At 36.6% G+C, this 12,284-nt stretch overlaps 1 protein-coding gene across 4 annotated transcripts in view; it reads left to right on the top strand.

Moving 5' to 3' along the window:
• Nucleotides 1–12,284, top strand: part of LOC118276558 (heterogeneous nuclear ribonucleoprotein L) — a 439,770-nt gene that overhangs the window by 379,094 nt on the left and 48,392 nt on the right. For all 4 annotated transcript variants that reach the window (XM_050699950.1, XM_050699949.1, XM_050699952.1 and 1 more), the window contains exon 5: nucleotides 10,924–10,975. In XM_050699950.1, the coding sequence (XP_050555907.1) occupies nucleotides 10,924–10,975 (52 nt within the window). The remainder of the gene's footprint in view (nucleotides 1–10,923; nucleotides 10,976–12,284) is intronic.

Raw genomic sequence — 12,284 nt, forward strand, 5'->3', positions numbered from 1 at the left:
TAACCGACGAGCCCGGATGAAAAGACTGATGACTGTTGATGAAGCGAAATAGGTATGAAGGCGTTCGTAGCAATTGGCGTTCCATTGCCTCTGCCTACCCCCATGGGAGATAGACGTGAAGTTATGTATGAAAACCATTATCTAATGTTTATTTCCCGACTGATACCGTGGCGAAATAGCAGTGTCTTATTCATTGTCAATATTTGTCATCATACCTAATTATCAACAGCTGGCACACTACCAAACATAGACCTATCTAATTCCCCACCACTGAGTTCCACCTTCAGCTCTTCGCATCCAATCACTGCGAATAAATCACTCCACCTATCCATTCACCCTACACTACATTTCCAATTGAATACCCCAATTACAATACCGGACAGCTTTTATTAAACTCAAAGAATTTCCATTTAACTCGATCCTCATTACAATCAGATCCAATTGGGGCTCGTCAAAGCGGACGACACACAAAAGTAACGGTGTCCGTGCAAATTTTGCTTGCTCGCCCTTTTCCGCCGTGAGCGAGGATTGCGATGAAAAAAAAAATGGCGGCTGCAACGCCCCGCGACTGTGTAGCGGTGGGTAGTGATAGGGATCGGTTGGCCATGCTTTTAGTCGGATTATCTTTTGTTATAGAAAATTATCGTTTGATAACATTTTAATTATTCTGATAACTGTTTTTGAGCTACAGCCAGATCACATAGATACACAATTAAACGGTTGGTGCGGTGACTAGGCAACCGGCTGCCGTGTAACGTGTTGCGTTAGAAGTCACTATTGCCCGCGACTTCGTTCGCGTGGAATAGTGACTTCCGGCAAATTTTTGGTTTTAACCACATAGTTCCCGATCTCGCGGAATCTCTTCAAAAATGAGATGTAGAAGATATTCCAGGGAACTCTTCAAAAATCAACATAATGAGCTCTGCGTTTGAATTTAATAGATGTATACTCACTTAGGGCATTGAAAAAATAGTTTAAAAACGGACTTAAACTAACTTAAAACTAAAGAAAGCTACGAATTACGAATTTATAACAATTAAAAAAGAAACTATATTACAACCTATCCTCTATGCTATAATAACCAAGCTTAAACTAAATAATTTAAAAGAAACGACTTAAATCTAATCTAATTAATTTATAAATTAGACTTACAATTTTATTAAAAAACTAACTACAGTAACTACTAATAATCGATATCAAACTAAACCTACGTTAAATAGTTTAACCAAAAAACCAGGAAAATCCAACAAATAAACTTATTAATTGACAAATACAACGAAACCAATTTAGAATATACGAAACAGCAGGACCACTACAGACAAATAATCATACGACTGATAATACACTTTTTCTACGATAGTACCGAAGCGCTCGGCCGATACCCAACCAAATGAATGTAACGAAACCATAGCGCGATCTATTTCGATCCCAACGCCATCTATCGAGGATAAAGACAACTTGGATTATTTATTTATACTCCGTTCGGGCATTTTCTTTGTACTAAAAGTTTAATTATATTGATATTATTTTTTTCATACCTTTTTACTATTTATTTACTTTTTTCGATGAATTAAAACAATAACATGGCCGAAGTCGTGTAACGATCGACATAGAATTATCTATACTCCGTTAGAGCATTTTCTTTGTACTAAATGTTTTATTATATTGATATTATTTTTTTCATACCTTTTTACTATTTATTTACTTTTTTCGATAAATTAAAACAATAACATGAACCGAAGTCGTGTAACGATCGACATAGAATTATTTATAAATAATTTATTTCTTATTTTTATTTTTTGATTTTATAAATAAAAATATATCTATGTCCTTTCTAAGGTTCTAAACTATATCTGTACCAAATTTCAACCAAATCCGTCAAATAGTTGCGGAGATTAATGGTATAAGCATAGAATGTTCGACGTGATTCTTTAATTTGACATAACTTTTTTATTTATGAACCGATTGACATGAAACAAACACTAAATGTAAATTTAAGCATCCCACAATATATTCGTGAAAACCGCATCCAACTCGGATCAGCCGTTTCTGAGATTAGCGCGCACAGACGAACAGACAAACAGACAAACAGACAAACAGACATACAGACAAACAGACAAAAAAAAAGTTAATTACATTTTTGGGTTCGACATCGACATAACAATAACCCCTGCTATTTTTTTTATTTTTATTTTCAATGTACAGACAGGACTTTTCTACGATTTTATTATATGTATAGATAATTTTGTTAGATTGGACAAATAATTATTGAGTAACCAATAGGTATTGAGAGTATTGTTCAGAGACCGCTTCTTATGTGGATCTCTTTAAATTTCGCGTAAAGAAATATCCTACTGTTCCCAACCGTATGGTCAACCTACTCCCCCGTTAGGTCGGGGACTTCATTTGACAGCATTGTTCGAAATAGCCATCTTTTTATTCGATTCCCGTCCCCTATGATGCTAGTGTTCGATGAAATTTTCCAATTTTGACAATTTTATTTGGGAATGTAGTAAAGTTAAGTTCCGGAGCTGCGGACTGCCTAGTAGGTTACCGGGGCTCCGGCTCGAAAACCAGGAGTTGGAACGGTGTGGTTTTTAGTCAGTAAGAGTCTAATACTCCCTCTGGCATCGACCAAGGCGGTCATTAAATCATATTTCCCCCTCAAAAAAGTATAATTAAGTTATTAATGTCTTATAATAGAAGTATTGCGATAAAATGTAATTTAAAATTCGATCGTTACATTCGAAAGTCAAAACTACAAATAAGGTTAACAAAAGGCTTGCAATTACTCGAAAAATTTCACAATCGTGGCTTCAAGCAAAAATATTAATTCGTTTTAAAACTACAATTATTTTTTCTGCAAAAACGGTTTATATTTTTGCGAACACCACTATAAAAGAGTAGCTTTTAACTTTATTTCGTTTCGATATAGCCTGGAAAATATGCAAAAATGTCAAGTTAAAATAAAAATAAAAGCGATATTTTAAAATTTAAAACGATAAAATAAAGCTTGTATCGCTCTCCCACTCCCGAACCCTCTTTAGCAATTCAGAAAAATGAAGAGTGCACCAGTTTACCGACACCCGCCACGGTGCGGCGATCCAATAAAAAAAAACTTCCAATTCGAATTTCGAATGCGAGCTATTTGCTTGACAACCGTCGTACTGTTTGGACGTGTGTCGCGTTCACAAGAATGGAAAATTCTGCGTTTAAACGTTCGTATTCTCATTTCAAATTGGATTTTGTTGTTATAATTTACCAGGAGGCTCGTTTTTACGAGTGGTCGTAAGAATGGCTGCCGATCAAAAGTACTCTGGTTTGATATTAGGTACAACAAACGTTCTTACGTCGGTACATTAAAAAATATTTTAATATTAGCACTGAAACTATTACCAGTGTGTGATTATAAGCGCAGTTCTAGGTTTAATAAGACGTTTCCTGATAAAAGTTGGATCGCCAGACCGCCTGCCAAGCGTAGAGATTGTGGCAAACTCTCTTTTATATAGGACACCCTTAGTCCAGCAGTGGACTGTCACACAAAATTCTTTATGATGATATAGTACCCATAGACAGATCCTCTGGTGTTTGCTGGTGACCATGGGTGGCGCTTCGCATACCATCGGGTAAAAAAGATAAATAAAACAGTTCCAATTTCTTATCATCTCAGCATTTTAACCAAATATTATTTTAATCACTGCTATAGCTATAGTAAGTGCGACTGCCGGATAAGGAGTTTCGGGTTCGATTCCCGGGTCGGGCAAAGAATTACAAAGCCTTTTTCAATTTCGTTTGGATTTGTGCCCAGTATATGGCAATAGGTTCACCCCTATTAAATGGGACTTATAACACAAATGGTGAAAATGAGTGTACATTGTATAGCGGCATTAAGTGCCGTAATGTGCACCTCTGCCTACCCATCCGGAGATAAAAGGCGTGATGTTGTATTATATGTTAATCAATACCGAAATTCACGTCTCATTAACCGAGCTTCGAAAGCACAGTGCTTTGACTGTGGTATCGCTAAATCTAAATCATAAAGTTGTATGTGCCGAAAGCCTTCACGCCGGCTAACCTGTTGTAACGTGTAACGTTGTAACGACTCGCTAAAAGCTCTCGTTTGAAGAGCCCCATGTAAGAAGCTCGTTCCTGCACACTGCTAGGGTTGCCACGTGTCGGAATATTGCTGACACAATTATGGTTTAAATAAGTTCGGTTTGTGTTGTGTAATTTAAATGGATAAGTAAAGAGAATTAAAACCTTTAATAATGGATACTCAAGTATGGACTTAGGTCATAGCATAAGTCATAAGTCAGTGGACATAAGTCCATACTTAAATAATTAAAATTTACTTATGACTATGCCGATTTTATTCTTTTTGCAATCGCAAAACGTACAAGAGCAGGTAACTTAATTTGATTCCTTAAAAACTTCCTTAAATCTTTATGTTTTCACCGACACTTTACATGTTTACTTAAAATTCTTCTAAAAACATCGTAAATAACGGCATTATCCTCATAATTTCAACAACAAGGAAAACATCATCTTTCTTAATATTTTCCTCCTAAAAATCCTATACAAACAAATTTATCATAAAACGACAACAATGACTCAACATTATACTATTTTTACACAAAAGGATCGACCTGTACACAAAAAACGGCTTAAAAATACACAAATAGCAAAATCGTGGCACGTGACAACCCTGACAATATGACCCCTTACACAATCGATCCCGGTTTCCGTACACAGCATAATAGGGTTGACAATACGCCGCTAAACGTTCTATTATTGTGACTTGTGACACCCCTCGTCTTAGCAACACTAATGGCACGTTTTTTGGGTACAAAACACCCCCTGTATACGTTTTAATACAATTATAGTTCAGGTGGGGGTTGCAAATATTGTGTTTTTGTTGTTTAGGGGTGAGTTTGATACCATAAGTCGAGGGTTCGATACGGCTTCGTACTTCAAATATACAAAGAGATTGATTTGAATGCAGGATTTTGTGAGAGAGCCTTGCTTCAGCACGAATGGGCCGGCTCAATCGGAGTGGTACGATGCCCTCACAGAAAACCGACGTGAAACAACGCTTGTGTTGTGTTTCGTTGTGTGAGTGAGGTTACCGGAGACCCCATTACCTTCTTCCCAATCTTCGCAATCAAAAATTTCCGGTCCGGTAACGCACTTGTAACTCTCTGGTGTTTCGGGTGTCCGTGGGTGGCGGCGATTACTTACCATCAGGTGCTCCGTCTGCTCCTCTACCGGCTTATAACACAAAAAAGACGAAAACATTGTGTATGAAAATTACATACTACTGGAAAACATTCACGAAAATACACAAATAAATTACGTATCCAGTCTGAAATTGACAGTATTTTCAAGTAAATTTTCAACGATAAAGAAGCCTGAAGTCGAATCAATGGAAACAACAAATATTTCGTTCCAAAAACCAAATTCATTATCCATAAAATATTATAACAGCACCCATATCTGCCAATAAATTAAAAACAGCGTTAAACTCGACTCGCAAATAAACTAAAAGCGATAAACGAATAACATTTTCAACATGAAAAGCGGGTAGAACGAAAAAGTCGACTATTTAACGTCCGATTAAGTTGAAATAAAAAACGAAGTCAGTCCGCTTCGGTCCGCGGACACGTAAGCTTGTCCGGAAGGTTTTTGCAGGGTACCGTAGTGGAATAATGCGGTGTTTATTTTAATGCAAATATGATTTTCTTTGAAAATTTAATGCAAAGAAAATTTTATTTAAAAGCCGGTCTCCTAAAAGTATAATGAATGAACAATATAAATACTTTATTTAACTGACAGAGAATACACTTTATTTTTTTTGCTGTATAATACCTACTGTCATTGTCGAGTAATAGACAAGTTACCAATTACTAGGTATAGATATCGTGTAAACTGTGTAAACACTCATATGATCAAGTTTGTTTTCTAATATTTCGCAAAACATAGCATTAAATGGTATAGATTCTTACACAGGCTTCAGACACAGGCTTAACTAGGTATTAACTAAAAGTCATGGTTTACTTACGGACATTAACTCACGACATCTGCGTCGTCAGTAGGCTGCGCGACGTCGCCGCGACTTCGCACGCTGCTCGTTATAAAGACCTACCCTGTGACTCGAAACTAGTAGAGTTTTTCCCACTATTGTTATTACAAATATATTACTGGGTGTTCTCTACTTATTTGAATAAAATACCAATCTTCTTTGATTCTTAAAATTTAATTAAAAACAATATACAGAACCACGTGAAAATATTCCTTCATTGTTCTTTGTAGGACATAAATGGGGCATGCAAAAATTACACGTTAAAAATTCTAAATGATCACGAAATGTCGGGTTCTGCATACGAATAACTTATTTTTAACGCTTACTCCTATTTTCGTATGTGACTGTGTGATTTAAGGGGATTCCGCTTTGCACGGACTTGGTATGTTTTTTTGTTTATTAAAGAAGAATGGGGTTTATTATACTGCATTTATGAATTTGGTAAGATCATTTTTTCTAAAAGGCCTACAAGATTTGACTGCCTCGTTGGCCGAGTGGTCGTAAGTTTTTGCTGGTTTGCCGGTCTCGGGCTCGATTCCCGGATCCGGCAAAGTATGGGCTTTCGGTTTTTCGAAATTTTTTTAGTAGTAGCACGAAGCCTGGAATTATGCCCAGTATACGGCAATAGGCTCACCCTTAAGTGGGTGTACACTGTACAGTGGCATTACGTGCATTTACAACTCTGCCTACCCCTTCAGGGATAACTATATGAGACTATATGATACTGATTATGATTTAACTTTTCTATAAAGCGGCTTTGAGTCTCAGCATCCATTCCTAGGCCGGATAAATCGAACATTTCTTTTGAAGCAAACCAAAGAAACAAGCTCTGCCTTCCAGCTACTAAGAAAAACTAAGAAAATCTCCATACATTTAAGTTTTATTTAACTCAAAGTGTCTGTGACTTTTGTTAAGTTGGATATATGAAACGCTATTATACCATAAAGCGTAAACATCGCTATAACCGCCGCTAAGATACGCTCACTCATCAGCGATGAAAGCGATACATAAGTACAGTCAACGTCGAAATATAAATGACTTATACATACATATTTTGGTCAAGTCAAGTCAAGAAGTTGTGTCATTATTACCTTCGTGTTTAATTGATAAATAAACCTAGGTAGTTAAGAAACAAATACTTTCATAAGATATATCGATTTAAAATATCGCGTGACGTCACTTCTAGGCATATTTTATACGTAGAAATGACGTATTTGCTTCCTCTCCTAAACTTTGATTTGTTTTATCTAAGTACATATTGTTATCTTATATGGCAAAATAAAAAAATACGTGTTTAATATTTTTTCATTACCTAACTGACGGACTAAATAGATTTTTAATTTTCATACCCCATCATCATCCTTATTGACAAACAATTTCATTAATAAGTCAATTAGCCACACATACTAAAAAAAAGCCTTACGACAATATTTCATTTTTCCCGCGACTGTACTGAGAACGAGCCATTTCCTCTTAAAGCGTAAAGCACCTCTCGCTGTAAGCGCTAGATTGTCTCAGGGACTCAGGTCTTTGTGAGGCAATCGGATGCTCAGTGGAGACTAGGTACTGCCAACTTTGTGATATTTTGTGTTTTTTTTTATTACTGCAATGTGCTTGGCTATGAAATTGTCATTGCGTTTGTGGCTGCAATATTACTTTTAATTGCACGGTTGCATATAAACCTCTGATGATATTAAATAGCTGGGCTTTTTTTCGGTTTTTCGAAAATTTCTCAGTAGTAGCACGGTGTCTGGAATTGTGCCCGGTATATGACAATATGCTCACATATGACATATTACATGGGACTTATAACATAAATGGTGAAAAGTGGGTGTAGGTACATTGTACAGCGGCCGTAATGTGCACCTCTGCCTACCCCTTCGGGGATAAAAGGCGTGACGTTACATATGGTATTATATGAAATGAAATAAAGTGATCACCTTGAGTCTTGATTGATAATAATCAAAATAAGAAAAATCATTTCTTATTTTGATTATTATCAATATTCAATACTCAATTCTTTATTGCTTTCCACATGTAAGGTTTGGATGGTGAAGTTCTGGAGTCGATTCACATAGATAGTTTATTTGGTTATTTGACGCGCTAACCACATACAAGCATTGCGTTTCCTAACATTACACCATAGCAGACATAAAACAATAAAAGTCAGTATTCCATGCGTAGCCGGCGAACCTAACATTTCTATAGTTTCTGACAAGTTATCACTGTAGGGCCATTAAATTAGCGGTTATTTCGAAATGAATACTTTATTAAAGAAATATACCTATAAAACTGCCATGGCCATGTGTAATATCAAAGTAGAGCACATTTGTTTCACCACCTTCTTTTTTTGAAAATCATCCAATGACTTCTCCCGCCTTGGGCGAGGCGAAAGGGAGTGTCAGACTCTTACTGACTAAAAACCACCCCGTTCCTACTCCTGCTTTTCGAGCCGGAGCCCCAGTAACACGCTAGGCAGCCGCAGCTCCGGGTTTCACGACCCCCTACTCTTCCCATGGCTATTGTAAGCCATGAGACATAGTAAATCAACTATAAATAATAATCCTCATGAGCAGCGTACGCAGACGTATCGTGACATCGCACAACCTCCTTCTTTGACCCGAAACTAGTTGAGCTTTAATCAGTATGTTTCTATGAGTATACCATTATTTTCTGTTAAAATATATTCTACTCAATCACCACAGATACTGTTTTTACTCAGCTTGTAGATGTAGATGTATTTCACCACTACATCTACAAGCGGAATGAAAACTCAAAATGAATGGTATTGTTAGTTTAGTATGGATTTCCGCAAAGTATCACCTGACTCTATTCTATCACCCACTACACACTTTGGAACGAGCGCCTAGCTTTACTGACAGACAGACTGACGGACAATTCAATTTGACGTTTCAAAAGTGCCTTATTTAGGATTATTGAAATAAATGCTTTGACCTTGACTTTGACCACAGAACTTAATAAGTAGGTACTTTCTCATTACCCGCTCCCGCTATCGCGTATAACCCCGCTGACTCTAACGCCCCAAATAAAAAGGGTCGGTGCCAGTTCGAAACACAAGACGGGATATATTGAAATAGCTAGCATTGCAATATGGAGCCACTCTCCAACACACGCCTTTGTGTAAACGCCACGATTTCATACGTCTATGGTGTAAAAACTATTCTTGATACTTGAATTTGTGTATAAAAGGCCATTTCTATTTGTCTTATAACACAAATAGCGAAAAGTGGATGTACATTGTACAGTGACATTTAGTGTCATAATGTGCACCTCTGCGTACCCCTTTAGTCGTCGGCCGACTAAACTTTCCTTTATGGTATAGCTTTTCTATAAAGTTTTATTTAGCTCAAAGTCACAGAAGTCGGATATATGAAACGCTATTATACCGTAAAGCGTAAACATCGCTATAAGCGTCGCTAAGTTACGCTCACTCATCAGCGATGAAAGCGATACATAAGTACAGTCAACGTCGAAATAGAAGTGACTGCTATACATACATATTCCATGCGTAGCCGGCGAACCTAACATTTCTATAGTTTCTGACAAGTTATCACTGTAGGGCCATTAAATTAGCGGTTATTTCGAAATGAATACTTTATTAAAGAAATATACCTATAAAACTGCCATGGCCATGTGTAATATCAAAGTAGAGCACATTTGTTTCACCACCTTCTTTTTTTGAAAATCATCCAATGACTTCTCCCGCCTTGGGCGAGGCGAAAGGGAGTGTCAGACTCTTACTGACTAAAAACCACCCCGTTCCTACTCCTGCTTTTCGAGCCGTAGCCCCGGTAACCCGCTAGGCAGTCCGCAGCTCCGGGTTTCATCGACCCCTACTCTTCCCATGGATATTGTAAGCCATGAGACATACTAAATCAACTATAAATAATAATCCTCATGAGCAGCGTACGCAGACGTATCGTGACATCGCACAACCTCCTTCCTTTGACCCGAAACTAGTTGAGCTTTAATCAGTATGTTTCTATGAGTATACCATTATTTTCTGTTAAAATATATTCTACTCAATCACCACAGATACTGTTTTTACTCAGCTTGTAGATGTAGATGTATTTGCCACTACATCTACAAGCGGAATGAAAACTCAAAATGAATGGTATTGTTAGTTTAGTATGGATTTCCGCAAAGTATCACCTGACTCTATTCTATCACCCACTACACACTTTGGAACGAGCGCCTAGCTTTACTGACAGACAGACTGACGGACAATTCAATTTGACGTTTCAAAAGTGCCTTATTTAGGATTATTGAAATAAATGCTTTGACCTTGACTTTGACCACAGAACTTAATAAGTAGGTACTTTCTCATTACCCGCTCCCGCTATCGCGTATAACCCCGCTGACTCTAACGCCCCAAATAAAAAGGGTCGGTGCCAGTTCGAAACACAAGACGGGATATATTGAAATAGCTAGCATTGCAATATGGAGCCACTCTCCAACACACGCCTTTGTGTAAACGCCACGATTTCATACGTCTATGGTGTAAAAACTATTCTTGATACTTGAATTTGTGTATAAAAGGCCATTTCTATTTGTCTGTCTGTATTAATATGGTAGGACGGTTTATGTATGTAGACCATTGAAGGCAGTTTTAAATAAAAATCAATATATTTTGTACGACTTACTCATGAAATAGTTTGACGTTAAAAGGTCACTCAACTAATTTCAAGCCACAACAGGGCCCATAATCATTAGCAACAGTCGCGTCAAGTTTTGTGAGGCAGCGGTACATACATACTAGTTATATGTATTATGTATTAAATATTTATTTATTATTTTTATTAATCTTCTTATATTTGTTACAGCCTGAAAGATTGAACGTGTTCAAAAATGACCAAGACAGTTGGGATTACACACGTAAGTTGTATTTTTTATTATAATATTCACTAACCTATAGCTTAAATTAGGCGATTCTCTAATGGAATGGTAATACGCGATCTTTTAGTCGTATCCTGATTTGTTTTAATTTAATTTATTCATTAACTACTAAAGGCTGCGCGACATCGCCGCGTCTGCGCACGCTGCTCATGATAGAGAGTCCCTCTATGACTTGAAACTAGTAGAGCTTTTCTCCAATAATGTAAACCGTGATTTTTAGTTAATTTAGTATGTCATACGATAGTTATTAAAAAAAATCATTTTTTATGTACGAAAATATCAGTTTCCTATCTAACTGCCGCACTCAGAGACATTTAATGGTTTCTTAATCTATTCCTTAGTATATAGTAACTGTTAAATAAGTCTGAGTACGGCGGCGGTAAGTTATATAGAAAGTTTTCCAATCTTCTTTATTTTACCGTATTTATCTATTCAAGCGATGATCGCGTATTTCGTATTCTTTTAGAATGTCGCCTTAATATTGGTATTAAAAGTAAACCAAGCAAATATCGAATTTGTTCGCTTTAATTCTTATTTATTTCAAGTAATGAAATGCTTACTTTTGGTATCATACTGTTTGTATATATTTAACAATAAATTTCTTTGCTACTCACTTCCAATATTACAATTATACTATACTTTTTAGACGCCTTAAATGTTGTATTTAGGTATGCGTCCACAGGCCTGCATCACACGCTTTAAGTTTGTCTTGTATCGAAACTCATACAACTGCGTCCACTAATCCGCATCATCGGCAATGCCTACATGCGATGCGTACTGCTGACATCATACGGAATGTGTAAGATGCGGGCCTATGGTCGCTTACTTTTAGATGTACGTACGTACGAATTTTTAAACATATGTTATATTTTCAATTGCGTTTTGAGAAGTATAATTATATACCTACTTTCTATACATGTTTTGATCCTTATACAAATACTTGTGACTCCACAGTACTTTCAGCCAAAATACTACAATGAATATTATATCTTCTACGCCCCATTACATTCATATATTATTTTAAAGCAGATCTTTTGCCAAAAGTTCAACACATTAGCGTCTGATATGAAGTACCTACGAATAAAATGTAGCAATCGCATTGCAGGCTTATAAAATCATTTATGTAAAATCCAGCTTTAGATACAATATCGCTGCTAATATTTAAGGGCCCTCCGTGTGGTTCGAAACTAGTCGGACATTTTCGAAATATGGTTAAAGTAGACAAACGCTTTAAGCACCAATCAACGATTGATTTTTGATCATCTGCATTTGTAACAGTTTTATGTAA

Source organism: Spodoptera frugiperda, chromosome 17 (genome assembly GCF_023101765.2).
Source record: "Spodoptera frugiperda isolate SF20-4 chromosome 17, AGI-APGP_CSIRO_Sfru_2.0, whole genome shotgun sequence".
In the NCBI taxonomy this organism is placed as follows: Eukaryota; Metazoa; Arthropoda; class Insecta; order Lepidoptera; family Noctuidae; genus Spodoptera; species Spodoptera frugiperda.